Genomic DNA, 24,738 nt, shown 5'->3' on the forward strand with positions numbered 1-24,738 from the left:
ATGTAGAGGGACCCCTTTATAGGGATTGTGTAATGGAAGTATAACTCCAGATAGTTACCCTTCACCAGTGCTTCCCAAGCTTTGGTTCTCCAGATGTTTTGGACTTCAAATCCCAGAATTCCTGGCTGTTGGTCCAGTTGGCTCCTGCTCCTGGGATCTGAAGTCCAAAGCGCCTGGAAGACCAATTTGGAAAGCATTCCAGACATTAAAACCACATAGGATCTTATCAACAGATGCTCCACCTGTATCATTGTTACTACTTTCCAGCATTAGGAAACAACAGGTAGAAATAAGCTAGACCTAGCTAAGCATGGTCTGGGATAACAATATTGTTTCTAGATTAGCAAAGCGATCTTGCAAAGTGGTTTAGACAATGGAAGGGAAAGGAAGTTACCCTGTTTATCCAGTCATCTTCTTACGTACTTGTGGTTATTATTGATCTGCGCACAAAAATATTTAAATCCATTTGAGATTCCAGCGGGCGAGCGGGGGGAGAAAAAGCCATTTTAAAGCACTTTTTATTGATCTCATTGAAAACAGAACAAGGAAATGACAAGAGCCGAAAGATGGCACCCTTTAAAACTGTCAAAAAACATGTAACAGGAGGGGAGGGGAAGGAAAAGCCGAAAAACAAAACAAAACGAAAAACACCTGGCAATATGAATGGGTTCGGAAGAGATGCGCCGGAAAGAAAAGAAAACAAAAAAAGAGACGGGGAAAATAAAAGAACCAGCAAGAGAGAGACAAAGCCCCAAACCTGGTACTGCACTAATTACAGTATTGAAAGATAATAGGAAAGGAAAAATTAAAATGACCTGCGTTTGCCACCAGAGAAAAGGCGATGGCAAGATTCATCCTCACTACAATACTAACGATTTTTCTTTTATTTTAAAAAAAAGGGTCTGTGGGGTTTTTTGTCCCTGCATTTTTATACTAAAATCACTTTGTTCTTTATTCTCCCTCCCCCTCCCTCTGGTTTTTATATTATACAACAGAAATGTATATTCACGTAGTGAGTAAAAATCACACTAGAATCAGCACCGTTTAGTTGCTCAGGTGAGGGGCGGCGGGTTCGCGGGGGGCTCTTCCCTCAAAGCCCTTCCTCACCACCGCCCCAATAGTAAGAAATAAAAATCAGTTCAATCCAACTTCAGCCCCTGGAGTGGGCAGCTGAAAAAGAGAAGGAAAGGAACCAGCAGCGAAAGAAAGCAAGGGATGGCACAGATCCATCTGCTCCTGATAACCACCTCTCCTTGGGCCATCCAGTTTGGGGGTCTTGCTTCTGAAATGCCCAGGAGAGGCTCTCCAAAAACGCTGGTCCTCTCTCCGGAAAGCCTCCTTTCTGTTGTTTTTCCTAGGAGTCAAGTATCATTTAAGTCACGTTCCTGTAAGCCAAGGAAAGAAGGAAGGGGAAAGGGGAAAGAGAAAAGAGAAAGAAGTAGAAGAAGCAGAGGAGGAGGAAGAGGAAGGAGAAGAAGAAGAAGAATAGGAAAAAGTGAAGGATGAGAAGGAGGGAATGATGAATGGATAAGAGGAGGAGAAGTGGTGGAAGAGGAAGGAGAACAAGATGAGGAGGAAGATAAATGGATGGATAAGAGGAGGAAGAAGAGGAAGAAGAAATGGGAGGATGGATGGGAAGATGAAGGAGAAAAAGAAGAGGGGGAAAGGAGAAAAATGGAGTAGGAGAAGAGGGAAGGATAGTTGCATAAAGGAGGAGGAGGGAAGTTTGGATCAAAGGAGAAGGAGAAGGAAGAAGAGGGGGAGATGGAGGAAGAAAAGGAGGAGGAGGGAAGGAGAGAGGGAGATAAGAGGAGGATGGAAGGAGAGGGAGAGATAAGAAGAGGAAGAAGAGGGGGGGAAGGAGGAAAGAAGAGCACTGGAGAAGTGGAGCAAGAAAGATGTCCAAGAGCCAGTCTGTCATGGAGAAACCTCGATAGGGAACTTGAGAAAAACAAATGCCTGCCTGGCCTGGGCAAATGAAATGCTGGGAAGGAGGTCAGAAGGGACAAGAGAGAGGCAAGCTGCTAATTCTGGGCAGGCACGTTTTCAAGAGGAGATACCATTTTCAATCCTCTGATGGTATGCAAAAGAAAAAAGAAAAAGGAAAGGAAAGTAAGGTCTGGCGGTAAGCAAAGGCCGCCCTGCTGAGCTGTGCCAAAGGGGAAACGTTTTGGCTTGGAAAAAGAATCAGCATCATCAAGTATTCAGAGTTTTTATTACGAGTGGATTGGAGAGAGGCTTGGCCGGAGCCGTCCCTTCAACTTTCGACCTTCCAAAAGCGGGGAAAGTGGAAAAGTGGGGAAAGAGGCACCTCTCGCTTGGCTCGGAGAAGACTTAAATCACACAAGAGGCCGCCAAACATGGAGAGCAGACGCCCCAGGATTCCCGCCCTTGTCGAGATGGCTGCTTCCTGGCATCTCGCGAGCGCAGAAGAGGATTCAGACAGGAGAGGGCCATGGTCGGTCCATCTGTCTCTCCAGTAACAAGTCACAGCAGCGCCGCCCAGGGCTGCCAAATTCTCAGGGCTTCCCTTCTTCTTGAGAAGGAAATGGACATTTATTCGATCTGTGGCCTTTTTTCTTTTTGGTGGTGGTGGTAGGGGTGCAGTCGTGGTGTTTGGGGAAGGGGAAGGGGTCAAGAAAGCCCTCAAAAGGGGGCAGTGGCTGCTACTGTCGCTGCCGCCGAGCTGGTGTCAGGAAGTCTGTTTTCTAGGGCCTCAGGAGACTGCGATGTGCTTGCCAGCCGTTGAGCCAAGGCGGCGCTGGAGTGCCTGCACTTTGGGGAGCCGCACAGGCAACTGAAGTACTTGCCCTTGATATTCCAGAACCTTTCGCCGTAGTCGAACCTGGGGGAGAGAAAGAAACAGAGAGAGGCCTTTTTAATTTGGAAATGCAAAAGGACCGGCTTCCATGCAAATATGCATTTTAAAAAGCAGTACATTTAAAAAGCCAGTATGGCTTACCGGTTTGAGTACTACACTGTGACTCTGGAGACCAGGATTCGATTCCAGACTCAGCCATGAAACCCACTGGGTGACTTTGTGCATGGCAGTTAAACTGGAATAATAGTGTTGTAATTGTGTACTGTGAAGGGACGTCAGGTCGTGCAAGGGATCCAACAAACTTTTTGCTTTGTTAATTTAAAGGGCCTTAAGAGAAGGTTATTCAAACCCACTAGATCAGTGGTTCCCAAGCTTTGGTCCTCCAGATGCTTTGGACTTCAGATCCTAGAACTCCTGACTGCTGGCCAAGCTTGCTGATCCTTCTAGGAGTTGAGGTCCAAAACGCTCAGAAGGCCAAAGTTTGGGAATCAATACCCTAGATAAAGAGTGTGGGATCTACCAATGTCTCTAAGTCCTCCTGCTCCTTTCATTTCCACTCCATGTTCTACTTTCAAGTCAAGACATACCCGATTTCTTCTCCCGCCTGGATGTGTCTGCTGCTGAAAAAGGCAATTCTGGGAAAGCGCAGGTCCTGATGGGACATGAACACTCGCACAGCGATGAGGTTTGGCTCGCAGAAATGGTTGATGAAGCGGCTGATATTGCCATAGAAGCGAGCATCTATGCAGTAGATCTCTCTATCCTAAGGAAGACGTGAGTGGGGTGATGGAAAGGAAACATAGATCATCAGACATAAATATTCTTTTTGAACTGTGGCAATGCTTTCACAGCAGCTAACAACTTTCACAGCGACATTTGAAATTCACTGCAGATTAAGAGCAGCCTTCTCTAACCAGATGAGTTGGACTACAACTCCCATTACACACACACACAACCCAGTAGTGATGGGAGTTGCAGTCCAGCACCACTGGACAATGCCAGGCTGGGAATATCAAACAAAAATCTCAATGTCCCAATTGGAGGGGGGAGGAGGAGAATAATCATAATCCTAATCTCCCCCTTATTATTTATTAATGGTTAAAAAAAAACTACACATGACTAAAATGTCAGGATGGCTTCCTCACAATTCTTGTGTCCTCCGACAGGTAAAGACAAAACCAAACAAAGCACAACCACCACCAAACAAAGTGTGTCCCTGGCATAAGAGTTGTAAGGAGATGGGATAACAGCCTTCGCTTTCCTTTTATTTGGAAGCTCTGGCTTCTTCTCTTGTTTGCTTCATGTATTGAACCTGACAACCTGCAGCACAAAACTAAGGTCCCCAAAGCACGCCGTCCTTTGCAAATTAAGTTTCCAATTTTGAGCTGTTGCTTAAAGAAAGAGAAACAAGCACGCTGCTTCAACTGCGGCAGGAGGAACATTGGGTTCCGGCTGAAACTGGCAGACCCTTGTGAGAGATCTATTTATTTTGGCCATAAATGCCACCCCACACAGCAGCCTCTTCTCATTATAAACATCTATGGCATAGAAATTAACCTCTCTCTCCCGTCTCACTGTCATCCTGGGGGGAGAAGCTTTGTACCATTGTTTTTTAGGGGTGTGCAGAAGTATTCCTAAATAAATATGTCTAAATATCTAAATAAATGGATTCCATTCCCTCCCCAAAAAAATTAATTGAGGAAGACTCAAACAAAAATATTCTACTGACAAAGGAAGATTGCTGAAGCCTTTGGCTAGCAGAAGCAACGGTGAATTTCACTTGGCCACCCCTGGCTATGAGTGATCCTCAGCAAAACACTGATCTGGGCTATTTCTGAACCATCCACCTGAAGCTGTCCATCTCTACACACATGCACACTTCCCATCACCCTCTTGCCCCACCAATTTTGCCTCTGCTCAAGGTGAGAAAAGCTTTCCCTTGCACCAGCTTGCAGGAAGTTCTGTCCAGTGTTAACAGGAAGCTGAGGGCAGAGAAAATTCATTTTAGCACTTCTGCATTCCCCAGGAGTCCTTAATTTTACTTATTTTTAAATACTACCTTGTTGCCAAGGTCAAAAAGATAGCAGTCTTCTTCGCGAACGTTTGCCTCTGAATCAGAAATCAGCTCTCCGACGTACCTGGCGTACAACAGAAAAAACGGACAGGAAATAAAACGTAAGGAGAGTTGTCATGGACTGTATTAAAAAGGCATATCTAGTCCTGCCTTTTGTGCCCACGGTGTCCAGATAGATGTCTCTGGCAAGCCCACCAGCAAGATGTGACCACATGGCATTTCCTATAGCATCTTTGATACTGAAGATTAACACATGGCAACCCATCAAACAATCATCGAGTTGGAAGAAACCCCAAGGGTCATCCAGTTCAACCCCATTTTGCCATGCAATAAGACACAATCGAAGCACTCCCCGGAGATGGCCATTCAGCATCTGCTTGAAAACCTCCAAAGGAGGAGAGTTCATCACTCTCAGAGGCAGCATATTTCACTGTCAAATAGCTTTAACCATCAGGAAGTTCTTCCTAATGTTTATTTATTATTATAAATGTTTAGGTGGAATATCTTTTCATGTTGTTTGAATCCATTGCTCCATGTCTTAGTCTCTGGAGCAGCAGAAAATAAGCTTGCTCCATCATGATCAATAGCCATTGATTATAAAGAGGAAAGTGTTTGGGAGCATGGTTAGGGGGCTGAACCCACAGAGAGGCTGTAGAGTAGGGGCTCTGGCCCATACCTGTCCCACAGAGACATGTTTAGGATTGCCTTCTCAAAATAATTGTCTCAGATGCAACATGGAGCAAAGTTGCATTAGACTCTTGCTGTTTTCAAGCGAGGCTTACTCCCCACTTAATTCTACTTAGGATTTCAACTTCGCAACAAAACTGGTCCAGAAGCAACTCATGGAGGAAGATCCCAAGACAAAGGAAAACAACCGGTTTGGCATGTTAGATTCTCAGGATCACCAAGATCCAAAATCACTTCACATTGATTAGGTACCTCTTCACATCCTAAAAAGTCAGAGGTGGGGAAGATGTGGTCCTTTTCAGACACCTACAACTCCCATTATCCCTCACCACTGGCTACAAGGGATGGGATTTGCAGCCCCATCCTTTCCAAAAATGGAAGACCACTTGTTCCCCTGTTAAAACATTATGTGGCCTCCCAGAGCCATGGTAAGAAAGATTTAAAGGGGGAAATCTTCCCCAACACACATAGAGTCCAGGGTTGGAAATGCAGGAACAAAGAGTGGCAATAATTCTAGATATATTAAAACATGTCCGGATGCTGATCCGGGGCTAAGATTGTTAATCGAAAGCTGCCTTTATTGCATGGTTCTTCCTCAGGTCTTCTTGAGGCTATGACTTTGCATCTCATCATGAAGCTCTGTAGCATTGCAGAGGCTGTAAAAAAACTCCACCTGAGCTGCTGAGAAACAGTTGCACGCTGCTCTGGAAATTCAGACCTGCTTGGACTGTGCAAAGAATCCTGCTAGTACCTCCCAAACATTGGGGCCCACCAAACCAAAAATCTACTGTGGATTTCAATACTCTCAGGACATCTACTGATACTTAACTTAAAACTGCCTGACCATCTCTGAAATTAAGATCACCACAAAAACCAAGGTTGCTTAGCCCTTAGACGATTATTAGGATGAGAGAGAAACAGTCTGGCTAATGCCCGTGCTCTTGAGATAAGAGGCATGTCTATGCTGCCGAAATAATGCGGTTTGACACCACTTAAAGTGCTGAAGCGCCATCCCTTGGAATCCTGGGATCTGTAGTTTTACAAGGTCTTTAGCCTCATCTGCCAAAGAGAGCTGGTGCTTCACAAAACGACAGACCCCCAGGATTCTGTAGGATGGAGCTACAGCACTTGAAGTGGTGTCAAGTTGCATTATTCTTACAGTATAGATGCACCATAAAATCTATTCCAGGACAGATTCCTCCCAAGAAGGAAACCATCTCTCCTCATACATCCCCAGATAGATAGTAGACAGACAGATAATCCAAGCCCCTTCCTCCATGACACTATTCTATCTGCCTGCTCTGGCATTTTACAAACAAGAAGGAAATCGGAAGTAAGTCTTTCTGCCACTTCCAAGCAAGGGGCAGATACAAGCAAAACTATTTCACATTTGCTGGTTATCTGCTTTAATCCTGTCTTGCTTTGATGAACTGATTGATATATTTGGTCATTACGTTCTTGGATGTTTTCTCAGTTTTTAATCTTCAGGGTTGTTGGGGATATATATATATATATATAAATCCAAAATTGAACTTCTGGAACTCTGGACTCCTGGAATCTTATCTTTTATTTCCTGAGAAATAGCTGCAATGACCATTGGCCGGCAGCAATAAAAAAAGCACACTGAGATGAACAGATGCTGTATTGATTCTGAGTATTTAGTGTCTCTTGGTGCAGCTAAACTGCAGCTCTGGTTTTCACAGGATAGAAACAGACACAGGGGTCACTTCTCTTCACGGCACGCTGAACAAACCAGATTCCTACCATTTCTCTTTGCACCTTGGTTTGCACATGAGACCCAAGGGAGTTCGGTTCTACCCTTCTTATTAGCCTTGTCCTCCTGAAGTTGAAGTCACCCTTGGGTGATTAAACTGAAGGGATTTGATTTCTTAGTTGTTTCTTCTAGAAACACTGAGCTCCCTTCCCCGCCCCAAGGACGACAACGCTTCTTGTGATGTCACATCGAAGATGATGACATCAAACGTGAGCAAGAGATTAGCAGCAAAGCCAAAATCCCCCTTGTGCCGAAGCGAAGGGCAGAAGACTAGAGGGACCACTAATCATTAAACCAAGCCGGCTTGAGGCACTGACTCCATTAACCTCCATCTCTGCTAAAGAGGTCCAAAGAAGCCAAGTAGTGCCTAGAAAGGCTTTCTAATATGCTCATGATGAAAGCATGTTCATTCCTAATCCATCTGAATCTGTTTCCGAGACTGTGCTGAAGCATCTTCCTAAAGCAGCTTTTTATATATTTAGCGCTTTCACCGTTAGGTTGAAGGTGGAAAGGGTCACTGGATCCGATCTGGCTGGGCACACAGACTTCCACAAGCGGCATCAACAGGGCTTGAAGGCAATAGCTATTTCCAATCCTTGCTGCTTTTCATGGTGTATTGCCTCTGAGTCTGTGGTTTCTGCTGAGCAGTGTGGTATAGTGGTTATAAAACTGGAGGCAGGGAGGAGGTTTAGTTTGTAGTTCCCACTGAGCCATGAAACACACCATTAAAAACTCTCTCTCAGACACCCTCCAGATTTTTTTTTTCTGCAGGACTGTTGTGAGGATAAAGGAGGTGGAAGAGGAGGATATCCATGTTGGATACCTTGAGCTCATTGTGGGATCATTCAACTCAAAATTGATTGATTAACTACATTAATCAATTCACCACAACTAATAATGAGCTGACTTCTTACCCATGAATTTGTCTAAAACCTCTTAAAGCCACTGCCCATCTCATCCTGTGGACACAAGTTCCATACGCAAACGGTATTTTGGAAAAAGCCTACTTTGTCTACAGCAAATTTGAAAACCCCACTCCAGACTGGGAAGGAAGGAAGCTTCTTGCAAACTTCAATAGAGAACTGGTGCCCTTCGTTCCTTTCTCACGGGTGGAATCAAAAGTGCGACAAAACTGCAAACAAGGAGGGTGGGATATATGGTTTCATGGGATAGATATTTGCATAGGGACCTGATCTGCACAGTTTTTCAGGGAGAGAAATGCAGACAACATAGTCTGGACCAAGGTGTAAGCAAGCTTTTTACTGCCAGGGATGAGACTTGGGCAACAAATCAGAGTGGAGCAACCAGTATCCACCGTACTGCCCCATGCTAACCAGTCAGCTAGATGCACCAAATGCTGGTGAATGACGCTGAAGCCTTTGCACATAATAATTTAAGTGACAGAAACACTCCCACCTGGAGAAAACCTAAAATAACAGAGCTGGCAAGCTCACAATCTAGGTGCCACCCAGCTCTAGCCTAAACTGAGAAAGGTATAGCTCAGCTTGAGAACAGTTCAAGAGACAACATGGTACAGGCAAAGAGATGGAGACAGGCATGCTCAGCAAGGGTAAAACAGTTGTGGTGCTCCCTAGAAAAGGCAGTCCCTTTTTCCTCTCCCCATAGCACTCGTCATCTGTAGGTTCAGGCAGGCCCTTTAATACAGAAGGCACTCACTCGCACACAAAGGTCCCCAATGGAATGTTTTGCATCGTCCGCACGCCCCAGCCCATTGTCCTTGTCCGAAAAAGCTGTAACCGAGCCCTGGAACACAAGGAGAAACACAACCCCATCAGTGTTTTTTGCAGTCCAGATGGTTCATTACAGCTGAAAGAAAAGAGTTTCATTTCTGCAAGATGGCATTTGCAGCCAAATGTCAACAAAACACTCTACATGTACCTATGGATATGCAGGTAATTGACAAGCCAACCAACAAGACTTCTCTCAAGTTTGTCCTGGATCCCAGAAGCATGCAGCTAATCACTAAAAATATACCTATTTATTGAAGTGATTTTAAAAAACCAAAAGTTTGGATTATTGTATATATTCTTTTAATTCTGTTTTAATCGCTTCAGTAAATATTTATCTATACATATAGAGACATTGAATATTGGTCAGTCTGCATCCCAAAGGGCTTACATCAAACGAAGCCACTGTTGTTGTTGTTGTGTGCCTTCAAGTCGTTTCCAACTTATGGCGACCCTAAGGAGACCCTATCATGTTGTTTTTTTTAACTTGGCAAGACTTGTTCAGAAGAGGTTTGCCACTGCCTTCCCTTGAGGCTGAGAGAATGTGACTTCCCATGGTCACCCACTAAGTTCCATGGCCAAGCAGAAAATCGAGCCCTGGTCTCCACCCACAGCCAAAATGTTTGGAAATGGAATCCAGTTTCAGAAATCAAGAGAGTCATTTAATGCCACCTCTAAATAAAATATTCCCTTCGCTCACTTGAATCCAATCCTGCCCCGGGTACTTAAAGTTCCTCAGATATTTGTAGATCTTCACAGCAACACCCATGTCTGTTCATCAGCAGCTTCACTTTCAGAAGCTACTGCGACTGCAGTGCTTCACCCCTCGCCCCCAGCTTTGCCAAAAGTAGTGTTTGGTTCATTTGTCACCCATCATTCATACACACACAAATAGCAGCTGCGGATGCTAAGCCTTAATGGCAATGTAGCCAAAATCAGAGCAACTGAGAAAGAAAGGGGAGGAATGGAAATAACTCAGGGGAGTCTCAAGGTTTGCAAAATAAATAAATGAAATGAAATAGGGAAGCAAAAGGGAGCAGAAACAGCCTACCACCACCACCAAACCAACAAACACATGAACATAGTGCGTGGTGACAAAACATTGGGCATCTGGTGTTCAGGGTATTTTGGAAAAGGGTACGTCTGGCAGATTAGCATGCTAAAAAGGAGCACTCTGAACTGCGACAAAGGTTAGGCACACAGAACTGGGAGCGTTCCACACTAAATAAACATGTATTCAACCATCTCACCGGAGCCCATTTTGTACCACACGGTTCCGGCAAGTCCGCCAACAGGAGCAGGCATGGTTACACTCAAAGATCAGGGGCGGTTCACCTGTGTTGAATTCTGGCAAGAGCCGGCCTTCCTGCAGAGAAGAGGAATGAGAGAGGGCCGTCTTAGTTGTACATCTGGGGCATGGAGAAGTGCGGGGTTTTCTTTTCATTTTAGTGAGAATCAAAGACAACTACTTCTGTTGCTGGTCCACTGAATCCCTTCACAGACAACCACCCCAGCTGTTGGTCAACTAAATTGCTTCCGGCCCAGTACATCCAACTCAATGCCCAAGACAAGGAGCCTCTGTGGACAGAAACCGAGGTAAATGTTTTATACCTGAGGCCTGGAAGTGTGACTTATTTAAGCTACAATTTTCAGAATCCCCATGAAGCCCAAACCACTGGTGGCTGTTTCAGATTCAATTCAAGGCATGCAGGTGCTTCCAGACTGTGAGAAATGGCCAGTTGATTCCTTTATAGGGTGGATTCTTGTAGCCCAAAAACAGAAACTGCCCCAAACTCTGCTTATGCCAGGTGCAACAGGAGACATCTAGAGGGCACCAGATTGAGGAAGGTTGGTCTAACTCTTGATGTGCAAAAGCACTTTAGAGCTCTTGTTCACTTGGTATTAAACCTAGATTTTCCTGCATCCAACATGAGAGATGTATCCTTAAACCAACAAGTCTCAATGACAAAACTTAGTTCTTCACTGGGGCTCTCAACGTTAGGTCCTCCTGTTGTTTTGGACCTCAACTCCCAGAGAGTTTGGAAAGCAGATAGTTGAAGTCCAAAACATTTGCATGGTCAAAGTGTGGGAATCAATGGATTACAATGTGCACAACAGAACAGAAAGGGCCAAAATGTCAAAGCTGGCTCCCAGATAACAGTAATCTCCTCCTTGATTTTTTTACAAAATGGCTCCCTTTCCTTTTGCATGAAATTAAGTGTATTTAACAGAGAGAAAATAACCAAATCCCCGCCCCAGCCTTAAACCACAAAGCATGCAAAATCCTCACCCGGTCGTACCAGCAGCGCATACTTAATTGTCCACACATGCACTTACTGGAGGAGCAGTCATCTATACACACACAGTACTGTACATTGAGAAAAGGAACAAAACAGAGAAAAAATGAATTACTTTTTGTGTTGTGTGAGCAGCCAATGGACAAGTTGTCTATGTGGTGTTGACTAGCCATTACATTTTAAGTCCATGTCACAGTGAATTTATGGCAAGGGTGGGAGGCTGTAAGAGGCGAGGGGAGGGGCATAATTAATTAATTAATTAATTAATTAATTTCCTGTCTTTGGCCTTATACATAATCTAAACATTAAAAAACAGGCCTGTTGTTGTCATGTGCCTCCAAGCTGTTTCTGACTTATGGCGACCCTAAGGCACCTATCATGGTCACCCAATGGGTTTCCATGGCTGAGAGGGGAATTCAAATGCTGGTCTCTCAGCTACCTAGTCCAACACTTCAAGCCATGCTAGCTACGGGAGTAGTAGCGCAGCATTATCTGAAGGTTGGAACTGCTCACCCCTGTTTAAAATAAATGAGTAAATAAATGGATCTGGAAGTGCACAGGCTGCAGAGTCCAGCGACTAAGAAGGTCACTTCTCTCTGAATGTATGGATTTCTACAGAGATTGGAGAGGATAAAGAGGTGAGAAGGAAGAGAGCAATGACCCTCTCTTCTCAACTCAGGCATTCTTGTGCGCTCAAACCTATCTGTGTGTGCAGAGCAGAAAGCAGCCTCTTGCACCCCAAGAGAAGAGGAGGAGGAAAGGAAGGGAGGGAGGGAGGGAGGAAGAAAAAAAGGCAAGGGTAAGCTGGTTTTAACCTGCAAATGAGTGATGTTTCTGTCGATGTTCATTGGGGAAGTCACGCAATTCTGGGAAACGTATTTGTAGTTGGTAGGACAGGGTTCACTGTCCACGGAATTGATGCATGGGATCGGTATCCGCTCGTAACCCCGGGCGATGTCTCTGCCACAGCAGGGAGAAGGAAATAATCACTTTAAAGCTACAACAGACACACAGAGAAGGGGAGAAGCATGCACACAAACACAGAAAGAGAGCCTCTCCCAATCCATCCAGGCAAGAGGAGCATTTGTCAAGTGAGCACAACACAAGCACAAGCACTTTCCTCTTAGTCCTCCTAAACCTGAAAGCAGTTTTCAAGCACCTCATGCACCCAGTGCCCTTGACATTTCTCACTTTTCTTTGCTATACTGAGAGAGATCCCCTCTTTTTGAATGACCAAATAGTAGGGCTTTCTGAAATTTGGGTTGGCAGAAAAGGGATAAAGGGAGAGAAAAATCAAACTTGGGAAATTTCTTTTTCTTTTCTGATTTGAAAATCAACCATGAAGGTTTTTAATGAAAAGGCTTTAAAGGGTGCTGTATTGTTTTCATTGAATTGTTCTGAAGTGCTTTTTAAAAAAATCCTTTCAAGGTGTATAGTTTAAACTGTTTTACCATTGTGAATAGAGGCTGAGTCTTCCATATCTGAAATGCTTTGGACTAGACGTGTTTTCGTATTTTGGAATATCTGCCTAGGCATCATGAAATATCTTGGAGATGGGCCCCAAGTCTAACCATGTAATTCATTTATGTTTTGCATACACCTTATACACATAGCCAGGTAACGTTATACATGATTTTTTGAACAATTTTGTGCATGAAACAAAGTTTGTGTACACTGAACCATTTGAAGGCAAAGATGTGACTATCTCAGCCACCCGTGCCATCAATTTGGGATGTTGGGGTATTTTGGAATTCGGGATAACGGAAACTCAACATGTAGTTTACTTCTACCCTAATGTTTATGTGTGTGTATGTGTAGCTATATTGTACTTCTTTTACATACCACCTACAATCCTAATTTTGGGGAAAGCTGGGAGAAGGAGAGAAAGAGAAGTTGTTCCCTTTTTGGGGCTGCATCTCCCAGAATCTCACAGCCAGTATGGCCTCTGATTGTGCTGACTAAGGCAATCTGGTTTCTGTAGTGCAAAAACAAAGGAACTTTTCCCAAGCTCTGGAAAGAAACTTTCAGACAGACAGCACAGCTAGGCAAGCAGGAATGGGCAGCATCTCATACTTGCTCAGTATCTTCTCCGCCTGGACGGGTTTGTCAGGAGTTGATTCTTTGAGGGTCTTGTTCATTTGCAGAGCAACCCAGACTTGAGAATTGAGGCTTGAACACTGCAGCGGCGTTTCCCCCTCCTTGTTCTTCAGGGTGACGTCTGAGCCACGAGACAAAAAGAGGCTGCAAGGCAGAAGAAGACACAGAATTTTGCAGTATTTTGGGTTTCAGAAGTCTAGATGAGGGATACTCAACCTGGATGCGGAGGAGAGCAAGGAGGAGAGAGGACCAACCGCCGGAGCCATACTTACACTACACACTCATAGCGGTTCTCTCGGGCTGCAATGTGCAGGGGTGAATCTCCATGGATGTTCACAGCATGCAGGTCACATTTGGCAGCTAACAAGATCTCTGCTATATCCACGCACCCCGAGAAGGCAGCCCAGTGTAAACAAATATTCTCCTCCTAGAAGGTGGAGGAAGGAAAACCAAGACAGCAGTTTACCAAGCCTAACCCACAGGATCACCTTCTTCTATATAACCCACCCCATACACTCAGGTCCTCTAGTCACCCTCCATACTCCAGTCAGACAGGACTAAGTTGGCAACTGTCAGCTTGTTCTTTTTGTTCAGCCGTCCCTAGACGATGGAATGACCTGACAGAAGAGATTTGACAGCTGAATACTCTGTTCAGATTTAAAAGAGCATTAAAGATCAGTTTCTTCCAGCAGGCTTATCCAGACGATTTTTAAACTGAGAATTTAAAATAAGAATTTTAAATGTGGGATGTTTTAATATGTGTGCATCTTATTTCACCTTTTAAATCAATGTGGTTTTTTTTTTAAGAATTGTTGTGTTTTTAACTGATGTTGTTTGTCTGTTAATTGTTGTTGTTCCCCACCTCGATCCATGGATTGAGGCAAGGAAGAAATAAATATTGTTGTTGTTACAGTGGGTCTTTGACATCCATTGGGGTTTGGTTCCAGGACCCCCTGTGGATATCAAAGTCTGTGGATGCTCAAGTCCCATTAAATACAATGGCAGAGTAAAATGGTAACCCTTGTATAATATGGCAAAATCAAGCTCTGCTTGTTGGCATTTGCATATTTTTTGGATATTTTCAAGATGTGGATGGATGAATCCGTGGATAAAGAATCCATGGGTAAAGAATCTGTGGCTATGGAAGGCTGACTGTATTATTATTATTAACACTGGAGGATTCCCCTCCCTTTCAGTAATCTTCTTTGGCTTTACGTGGGAGGCTGTCTCCAGACTGCTCAGCCGCCTCCACGCTCTCTGAGGACCGAGGAAACTGCGAGAGAGGGCTGCCCTCCTCGCCTTCTAAGGACAGATGAGTCATGAGCCACAACACAATCAGGATTGAATCCACAGGGAGACACAGAGGGAAGAGGCAGAGCTGTCTGGCCTAAAAGGGCAGCAGCCAGTTGCAAAGACAGACATCCAGCAGGAGACCCAGAAGTGGCAAATCTGAAGAGGATGGAGGGGAAAGCAGTCGTGTCTCCTATTGGATGCTGTGTGCAGCTGCCTTTCCCTCAAGGCCCAGAAGATCTTGAATACTTGATCAACCTTACACAGAAGCGTGTGTGTGTGTCACTTCAGCCACCAAAATGGTTTCTACAATGGAGCAGCTGCAGCCCTGCGGAGGAACTAAAAAATCCCACAGAGTTGCCTTCCAGGCTCCACAGCATGCCTGTCTCCAATTGTCACCACTACTCCTTCCCTTGTTATTTTTTAAAAAATGCCAATCTATGTCAATGGCACTATATTAAATAAACAATCACCATCATAATCAACAACTAAGCAGATTGACTCAAATACTTACATTGTCTCGGATATTGATGTCAGACCCTTTGGCCAGTAGTAGCTTCACCAACTCAACATGTTTGTATTCGGTAGCCCAAATCATTGGCGTCCAGCCTCCATCATCCTGGGAATGCAGGAGAAGCCAAGCCTGATCAGAACTAAGGGCTATCTGACCCAAGACCATCTTGTTTCTAACAGTGGACAGCTGATGCTTCCACAAGCACAGCACAATGACAAGACCCACTGAAATGAAGGGGACTCACGTGAATCATGAATCCAGAAATGCATTCCTGAGAAGTGGGTAACTCTTCCTAAGTTCCTGCCCTTCTAGGCACCTGGCAATAGCAAGCACACCCCTCCTATCATCCATGTGCTAGCACTGCTCTACGCCAAGCAGCTTGTAGGCTACATGCCACTCAGCGTGCCTTCCGTTATTCCAACCTTGCAACACACACACACACACACAACTACACTGCCCAAATTTGGCAGCAAATCACACTGCAAAAATTCAGCAGCAATCCTCTAGTGACCCTTTAAAACAAGCACTTTAAGGACTTATTCCAGTTTCCTGCCAAAACTCAGTCACTCACAGCAAGGGAGTACAGGATCCCAGATTTACCAAAGTTATCCACTCCTGCTCTAGGGACATAGGATATTGTGCATGCACGTTGTGGGTACAGGTGCAAGTCCTTGCAGGGCTTTTGCCTTCCTGAGATTGTGGAAGAGAAATGGATTGAGTGGCAAGGGCTTACCTGGCAGTTGACATCCATCTGATCGTTGGTCAGGAGATACTGCACCACATCATAATGGCCCTTCTTGGCTGCCAGGTGCAAACACGTGGAACCCTCTGCATCCTGAACAGAAATATACAGTCAGGCCAAGATATAACTTGAGCCTTCTTTAACCTTGCAACATAGATTCTGGGATGATTGAAAGAAGTATACGGGAGACTAGTACATGGCCTGTGCAATGACACCCAGTGAGCCAAGTGTAGCAACCAGCCATATACTATGGCCTACCAGGTACTCTTATGTGAAAGCCCTTCAGAGATCTGAAGATGGATGGCTATCCTATCTCAAATAGTTTAGTAGCATGCAGCCATATGCGCAGTGGGAGACAAGAGTTTGTTTTCTATGCAACAGCCCTTGCACATAACTCTGTATCACTCTTCTGTCCCTCTGGAAGCGCAAGTTCCAGCAATCACTGATTTATCTTTACTTACAGGGTGTGCTATGCTATATCTGTGCGTACAGGTTGAGTCTCCCTTATCCTATATGCTTAGGTCCAGAGGTGTTTTGGATTTTGGAATACCTGTATTTGCATATACGTACATTATGAGATCCTTTGAAGATGGGACCCAAGTCTAAACTTAAAATTCATGTATGTTTCATATATGCCTCATACACATAGCCTTTGAAGGTCATTTTAAACACAATATTTTAATAATAATAATTTTGTGCATAAAAGAACATGTGTCACTATCTCAGCCACCCATGTGGACAATTTTGGATTTTGGAATGCCAGATAAGGAAAACTCAACCTGTATAACTGAATACTCTTTCTCTTATTATCTCAGTAGCAATTCAAGGCATACAGACTTGCCACTACGGGGAAATTATTCTGAGAATCCCACTACCCTTCAGGGATGATTGATAAGCTTCAGAAAAGTCAGAGGGATTGATTCCAAAAATAAAACAGTCAGGATTTCAGGTTTTACTGTATCACATTTTTGTCTTTGAATAAGATTCTCTGATTCAGCTGCTGTTGCTGCTTTTAAAGAAAACACAGCAATTGTCTCCCCCGGTTTTCCTTGGTCATTAATACTGTCAAGTGAGCCACTTTGGCACTGCACTGAGATCTCTTCAGATCCCAAGCCAGCCTGGGAGTGAGAGCACATGCTCTCCTCCTATAGGAGATTCTTGGGGTTGCGCCAAGGACCTCTGGCAGCCAGTTTTTGGCTGCTAGGCGCTGGCTGGCAGGGTAATTTTTCAGCCACTGATACACTGCCACACCACTCAGTGAGGCGAGCAGATCTCAAGAAACGCCTTCCCTCTGGAGTGCCATCCTCTGATTTATCTTTCAAACAAGCCATCAACACGTTTCCCTGGAAGAGTCGACGCAATCACTTCTGGGCTGCGTGAAACCCTCTTAGCCAGCTGGAAAAAACCTCTCATGCCTTTATGGAGTGTGAAAGCTCTCTCTCTCAACCATGGCCTGATGTTGGCTATACATCCAAACACCCACCATTCTCTCTCCGCCTGGTAGGCACAAGGTTAAGAAGCATTTCCTTCACTGTCTAATTCTGAGGCACCAATTTGGGAATGGTGATGTAGTTCTGGAATTCATATTCTTCTATGGAGAGCCTTGGAAGCTCTCTGGTTATGGAAGTGCAAGAAGGGACAGGAAGGAGATCTGAGTAGAGCAGAGGCTTTCATTGAGCAGAGGACCAGTGGATCTTCAACCATGGAAGTAGATCTCCTCCTATACAGCACACCTGTTTCTATTGCCCTACTGACATCTATGTCAAGGTGAGGAACCTCAGGCCTGGGAAGGAACCTGGCCCTCTAGACTCTTCTCTCCACATCATAAAATGCCTCTCTGAAGGCATAAGCTACTGTAAAAGCATTAACCATAAATATGCCTGTCTTTTAAAAGAGCCAGCCTGGTGTAGTAAGAGTTGGACTACAGCTCTGGAGACCAGGGCTTGAATCCTTGCTTGGGAATGGAAATCCACTGGGTGACTTGGGGCAAGTCCCACACTCTCAGCCTCAAAGAAAAGCAAGGGCAAACCCTCTCTGAATAAATCTTGCAAGAAAACTCCATGAAATGGTCACCTTGGCAAGATTTATTCAGAGAGGGTTTGCCCTTGCTTTTCTTTGAGGCTGAGAGAGCCTAAGGTCATCACCCATGACTGAAAAATTCTCTGAAACTGAAAATGAGCTTGGTCTCCAAGCTGAAGGTATTCCTTGCCAGCAGCCTTAGTTTATGCTATGCCTTGACATGAGTAAAGGAAGAGGGGGGAAACAAAGGCAATGGCAACAGTGATGGGGTGATGGATAAGGTTCGGTACAGCCGTACCAAGAAGTACTGTTAATTTTCAGGCTGAATTCTTGCCAGCAACTCAAACCTCACCTTTAATCTTGGAAATCCAGTAACCCATCAGCCCACTGCCAGATCTTGGATAAGTTGCGCGATTCTGTGACTTGGAAGTCTAGAAAAAGTATCTTCTCCAAACTCTGCTCATTGCAATCAGGGCCACCAGCATACTGTGCCTCCCTTAGAGACAAAACCAAGATGACACCAGTACCTTGGGATCTACTAATGCTCCAGCCTTGATGAGGTATTTCACAGTCTCCAGATGGTTGTTCTCTGCTGCTTCCATAAGGGGGGTCCTCTGATCCTGAGAGCAGGTGTCTATATTAGCACCAGCCTGTACCAAGACACACAGAAATAGTGGCAAGAGTTATTTCCTGTGCCCTCCTCCAAAGAATTTTCTGCAGCTACTACCATGATGAACAAAACAGCCTTCTCTGCAGTGTCTTTCCTACTTGTCTGGCATCCTCTTTATATTCATTTAGATTCCTGTTGAATACCATTTATCTTCCAATGGGCATTTAATTTTTGATTTATTGTTTTTTATTATCAGTTTTATTGCTGACGTTTTTCAACATCTTAATATTGAAACCAAGCTCGCCCATTGTTGTGGTTGGTTTCATTGTTATTTTACTGACTGCTTCAGATTTTTATGACCATGCCCTGGTCCAAGGGCATTCACCAGCTGGGCAAGACATTAATGTAATAAATACTGCAGAAACTCACACAGCTGGGCTTATCACTAAATTGCTAACTCATCCTGCACCACATTGGGATTTGTAGCTTCACCGCTCCCATGTGATTTGACCCTCAGTCTATGTGAGATCCATATCTCTCTGAGACATACAGCAGCCCAGTCCTTCACTTTTCCAGAAGGGGATACAAGAGATTGTCTGAAGGTGCATCTACATTGTAGAAGCAATGCAGTTTGAAACTACTTTAACTGTCATGGCTGCATCCTACCTAATCCTGGGGTTTGTCATTTTACAAGGTCTTTCATCTTTTCTGCTAAAGAACGCTTATACCTCACAAAACTACAAATCCTGGGATTCTGTAGGATGGAGCCATGACAGTTCCAGTGGTGTCAAACTACAGTGTTTCTACAGTGAAGATGCACCCTGAAACCTTGGACTTCAGACTAACATCATCTAACTCCCTGGTGTGTGTGTTTTAGATGTGTTGGACTAAAGCCCTTGGCCAACTGGATTACAACCCTTGGCCAATCTGGAGGGTACAAGATTGGGCAAGGGTGGTGTAGACCAGTGCTTCTCAGAGTGATAGTCCATGGACTAGTACCAGTCCACAAATTACCTACAGCTGGTCCTTGATGAGTTTCCAGGGAAAAAAAAGAACCAACTGTAGCCAATGGGCACAAATACAGTGCCAGTCCCTGGGGAGACTGCCAGTTCCACACATCAGATAGCTAAAGTTACACTGGGGTAGGCAATGTTTATCAAGACGAACCTAAAGACAAACTTTAGCAGTTTCACATACTTCTAGCCTCTACCCTTTGACACTGAACAAGAGTCTCAGATCAGAAGGAGTCCTAGCAGAGGAATGGATCTTACAATGTGTTTAATATGCAACAGTACAAAATCAGCATCTTTTTAGCAATGGGCACAAATACACTGCTAGTCTGGTTGACTGGTCAGAGCTATCTCATGGGAGTTGCCAAAGGGATGGCTAAACAGCAGAGCAATAGACAAGAAGTCTCCTTCCACCGCTCAATTACTATCATTATTATTATTTTAAAGCATGATGAACCTGAATAAGCATATGGCAAATGTCCACGTGTCCAGATTCTGCTGCAGCGTGAAGAGGGGTCCTCTTATTTTGGTGTTCCATTTTGAAGTTGGGATCAATCCCATCCACTGAAAAAGAAAAACACAGAAGACCATTTCCAGCTGAGCTGAGAGAGAGACACATACAGAGCAAACTCATACCGATGAATTGGGAAGACATTAAAAAAGAGCCCTTGTTTCCAACATAGTATTATTTGCCAAAGAAGGCTAAAGACCTTGTAAAACTACAAATCCCAGGATAGGATGGAGCTACAGCACTTAGAAATGGTCCCATTACAGTCAGCCCTCTACTGTATTTCCATGGGGGATCCATTCTGGATCCCCACCTCCACAAAAACAGAAACTTGCCGATATTCAAGCCCATAGGCTTGAATGGTGGTGTGTGCCCATGGGCACGCACCACAGACATGCGCCCCATTATGTCCCCCCTCTATACATAAGAGAGGGTACGAATTCCATGGCCGCACAAACAGAGGAGTGACTGTATTTCTACAGCGTATGTTTCTGAAATTTAGCACAGTGTGACCTTTTGGGGGCTACTGCTTCCAAGTCAGTGTGTGGGGTATGTGTATGAAGGTGGGTAGCCACCCAGTTTTTTATCAACCTCTCTCCCTGCAGCCAAAATTAAAATCTCACCCAACAGGCCATTTCACACACAGATTTTCTGATACTGCTGAGTGACAGATGCTACACAGAGGAGATTGCAGGGGAAAGAAAAGCTGATTGCTATGCATCATGAGTAGTGCCAGGAAACCATCACCCTGAGATCAGGCCACTCTGCGAGGCTTGTCCTGATGCCCTCCACAGCTGATGAGAGCTTGTCACGGATCTCTCTTTCCTCCTCTCCCTGGTCTCCATCTCTAATCATTGCAGTCCTTACTCCAGGCACTCGCACAGCCAAGAACAATGCCTGAGGGGGTACTTGAGCCACAAGCGTTATGGAGGCCAAATTAAGAGCAGAGCCCTGGGAAGCTCAGAAGGACTGGAAAGAAACAACAGCTGGAAATTACAGGAGAAGCGGGACAGAGAATCAGCCGCAGCAACACATAGCAACAGAATTTCTGCCAGTGCAAAAACTCATTTGCACAAAGCCAGGACATCTGTCAACTCTTGTGCTTCTAGTCCTGCTTCTCCCGCTCTACCCAAACACCCACCATCCACATCCCAATTAAGCCAGAGTAAGGTGGACTCGTTTGAGAACAGAGATAGCTAACCTAATGAAATGGAGTGGTACGAAAAGATGATCACGCACAAAGAAAAGTCACAGGTTTGAACTCTCCAGCTCCTACCTCTGAGTGTGTCTTCTTGTTGTTGCTGTGTGTCTTCAAGTCGTTTCCGACTTATGGTGACCCTCTGGCAAATCTATCATGGGATTTTCTTGGCAAGATTTGTTCTGATGAAGTTTGCCATTGCCTTCCCCTGCAGCTGAGAGTGTGTGACTTGCCCAAGGTCACCCAGTGGGTTTCATGGCCAAGCTGGGATTTGAACTCTGGTCTCCAGAGTCATAGTCCAGCACTCAAACCACTACACCACTGGTCTGCACTTGAAGAGTTAATGCAATTTGACATCACCTCAACCATGGCTCCATCTGACTGAATCCTGGGATGTGTAGTTTATCGTGGCACCAGAGATCTCTGGCAGATGATTATAAAGATCCCACCAAACTGCAAATCCCAGGATTCCAGGGCATGGTGCTGTGGCAGCTAAAGTGGTATTGAGCTGGATTAATTCTGCAGTGTAGCCGCAGCCTCAGTTAGCGTTTGCTTTCATCTGAATACTGGGAGGGTTTTCCATTAAGGCTGATCCAAACTCATTTCAATAAACCTTGAACTACATGTTCTTTTGCAAAGCACCTTCATTTCTCAGCTGAGATGCCACAGTGTCAATGAGGGCCACATTCAAACAAAAACCCAAGCGTTCCCTCCTCCATATGATGGAAAGATATCTGCTGATGAAAGGAGGAGAAAAATGACTCACCCAGCATAAGGAGAACCTTCTGCAATTCCCCTTGCCTGGCAGAGAAATACAGCTGCTTGGAGTGAAACCGTAATTTCTTGGGTCTGCCAGAGGAGAAAGAAGGGTTATTACTTAGTAGAACAGCTGGGGAGGGGGAGAGAAGCCCTTCATGTTTTCCTTCCTTGCTCTTATTATTAATGGTACATAAAAGGCACAACTAACCCCACCTGTGGCTCTTGTTTCTAAATCAAAAGCAGTTTATTTCCTCAGAACTGGAACATTTGGAAACAACTTGAAATCTCTCTCACATACACAAACAGTAGCGACTGAAACATCTGAATATAGAAGTCCAATCTAGGCAAAATGCTCTGATGTGTTCTTATGTACCATCAAGTCATATTCAACTTATGGGGATTAATGAAAGACCTCCAACAGATCCTGTTATTCACAGGTCTCCCCAGGTCTTGCAAACTCAAGGCCATGATTTCTTTAGGGTTGAGTCAGCTCTTATAAACAGAGATCTGGGGTTGAAAATCTTCTGATGCTATATTTTTCTGTGGGAAATGTTTCACACCATCCAGATATAAATGTTTAGCCACAGTTATCTGGGCTGCTGCACTCCAATCAATCATGTTAGATAGGTTAAAGATAGGATATGAAATTCTAGTTATTCTAAGGCGACAAGCAAAGACAAACCCAACAAACACATGAACGCACTACTCAACTTGTATCTGTTCTGCAGAATCCCTTCTGAATCAGTCACAAGTACAAGCATTCAAGACAAAACTTGCTAAATCTAATAACACTTATAGCATTGGGAAATTTTCTAGAAGATCTTTCCACACTAAGAGGGGCGAGCACCAATCCAAAAGTAGTCAAAATGGCAGTGCTCACTGCACAAAATGGAGACTCTCAGCATCCCCATGCACTAAATCTTTAATGGGGTTTAGTTGAGAGAGTTTCCCTCAACCCACCACCCCGAAAGAGTTACATGAGGGCTGAAAATGTTCAATGGAAGCACAATGTTAACAGGAAAAAAGGGGTACAACCAGGATTCAAGGAATAGGGAATGGACTGTCACACAGGAGAATATGTCTGGCTTGCATTCTCTGAAGATGCACAGGAATAAGTCAGGAATAAACTCTTCGAGAACATGGCCACATAGCCAAAAACCCCACAAAAACACTCCCAACCCGCATGCTTACTTTTCCGAATCCAGGGCAATCAAGGCGCTTTCTAAAGTTTCTTTTACAGGCCCTTGGGACAGACCAGGCGCGGTAGGTTTTGGAAAAGAAGACGTCCCAGCCAAGTCAAACCCCTCAGCAGATGAATTCTCAGACCTGCCTTCTTCGGATGCCTGCGTTCCAGTCCCGCTGTGACAAAAAACAACCAACCAAAGAAGCAAACAGAGAAACAGAGATAAATGCAACACACACACACACAAAGTCAACATCAGTTTTGATTCAAGCAAAGAAAATATGTTGGCTTTCAGTATGCAAACACAGGTTGAGTCTCCCTTCTCCGAAATGCCTGGGACCAGAGGTGTTTTTGATTTGGGGGGGGGGGTTTGGAATACCTGTACTTGCATATATTTGTGGGCTTCAACAGCTGCCCAGTGACACCAGCCCTGGAACTTACCTTCCTGTCGTTGTGTCTGCTCTTCCTTCCGAGGTGCCAGGTTTCTTCTGCTCATAGTTTAGCAAGAGTGTGGAGGTTGTGTCCGCTTTTGCCACGGTCACTTCTTTGGCCTTGGAGGCCTCCTCTCCACAATGTGGGCAGTAGCTCATGCCTTTGACCTGAGAGGCACAATTATTGTGGAACCGGTGCGAGATGCTGCTTTCTGGCTGGCACTCCATGAATGTGCCCTGGAGAGTATGAGGCAAAGAGGGAAATCTTCATACATTTAACAGCAGAGACAAGGAACACCAGATTTTGTTGAACTGCAGTTCCCATAATCCCTCGCCATTGACTACATTTGCAAAGGCTGTGGGACGCTACAATCCAATAGTGTCCAGACAACCACACATTTGCCATCCAATTCTTATTGATTTCCATGATGCAATTCATTCAGGAACTAAAAATGAACATACAACACATCTATATATACATGCCAGAGGTACATTAAAACAGACACCATTTGGGGGCTGAGAAATTATCCAGAATGGCACTTTTAGTCCACAAGATCTCTAACCTTTCCACTTCAATGGGGTGTAGCAAGTTCTCTCTGATCATGAATATCTAGACATAACCCAGGTTTTTAAGAAGTGAAAGAATTCATTTTGACAGCAAAAATGATGAGATTTATGCATCACAACCTAGAGACCATGGTTCACTTCGCTGCTTGGCTATGGAAACCCACTGGGGGACCTTGGGCAAGTCACATACTCCCAGCACCAGAAAACCCTGTAATGAGTTCGCCTTAGGGTTGTCATAAAGGAGACTCAACCTGTAGTCATGAGGACCAGGTATGTTCAAGGCACTATGCATCTGAGTATTAGTTACTCAAGTTGGATCAGACCAAAGATGTATCCAGTTCAATATTCTGTTCACACCAGTTGAACCAGTGACTTGTGGGAAGCTCACTATCAGGACAAGAGTTACCAA

At 44.6% G+C, this 24,738-nt stretch overlaps 1 protein-coding gene across 17 annotated transcripts in view; it reads right to left on the minus strand.

Moving 5' to 3' along the window:
• Positions 1 to 508: 508 nt before the first annotated feature.
• Positions 509 to 24,738, minus strand: part of EHMT1 (euchromatic histone lysine methyltransferase 1) — a 90,323-nt gene continuing 66,093 nt past the window's right edge. For all 17 annotated transcript variants that reach the window (XM_089534928.1, XM_089534935.1, XM_089534936.1 and 14 more), the window contains 16 exons: positions 23,773 to 23,999; positions 23,340 to 23,507; positions 22,156 to 22,238; positions 20,141 to 20,247; positions 18,591 to 18,713; positions 16,036 to 16,137; positions 15,303 to 15,407; positions 13,771 to 13,925; positions 13,475 to 13,642; positions 12,217 to 12,361; positions 11,395 to 11,472; positions 10,355 to 10,470; positions 9,034 to 9,120; positions 4,881 to 4,959; positions 3,409 to 3,584; positions 509 to 2,845 (listed from right to left, as the gene is read on the minus strand). In XM_089534928.1, coding sequence (XP_089391054.1) covers positions 2,647 to 2,845; positions 3,409 to 3,584; positions 4,881 to 4,959; positions 9,034 to 9,120; positions 10,355 to 10,470; positions 11,395 to 11,472; positions 12,217 to 12,361; positions 13,475 to 13,642; positions 13,771 to 13,925; positions 15,303 to 15,407; positions 16,036 to 16,137; positions 18,591 to 18,713; positions 20,141 to 20,247; positions 22,156 to 22,238; positions 23,340 to 23,507; positions 23,773 to 23,999 — 2,118 coding nt within the window. In that variant the 3' untranslated portion in view covers positions 509 to 2,646. The remainder of the gene's footprint in view (positions 2,846 to 3,408; positions 3,585 to 4,880; positions 4,960 to 9,033; positions 9,121 to 10,354; positions 10,471 to 11,394; positions 11,473 to 12,216; positions 12,362 to 13,474; positions 13,643 to 13,770; positions 13,926 to 15,302; positions 15,408 to 16,035; positions 16,138 to 18,590; positions 18,714 to 20,140; positions 20,248 to 22,155; positions 22,239 to 23,339; positions 23,508 to 23,772; positions 24,000 to 24,738) is intronic.

Source organism: Sceloporus occidentalis, unplaced genomic scaffold (genome assembly GCF_023333645.1).
Source record: "Sceloporus occidentalis isolate IW3139 unplaced genomic scaffold, rSceOcc1.0.p SCAF_8, whole genome shotgun sequence".
Lineage (NCBI taxonomy): Eukaryota > Metazoa > Chordata > Lepidosauria > Squamata > Phrynosomatidae > Sceloporus > Sceloporus occidentalis.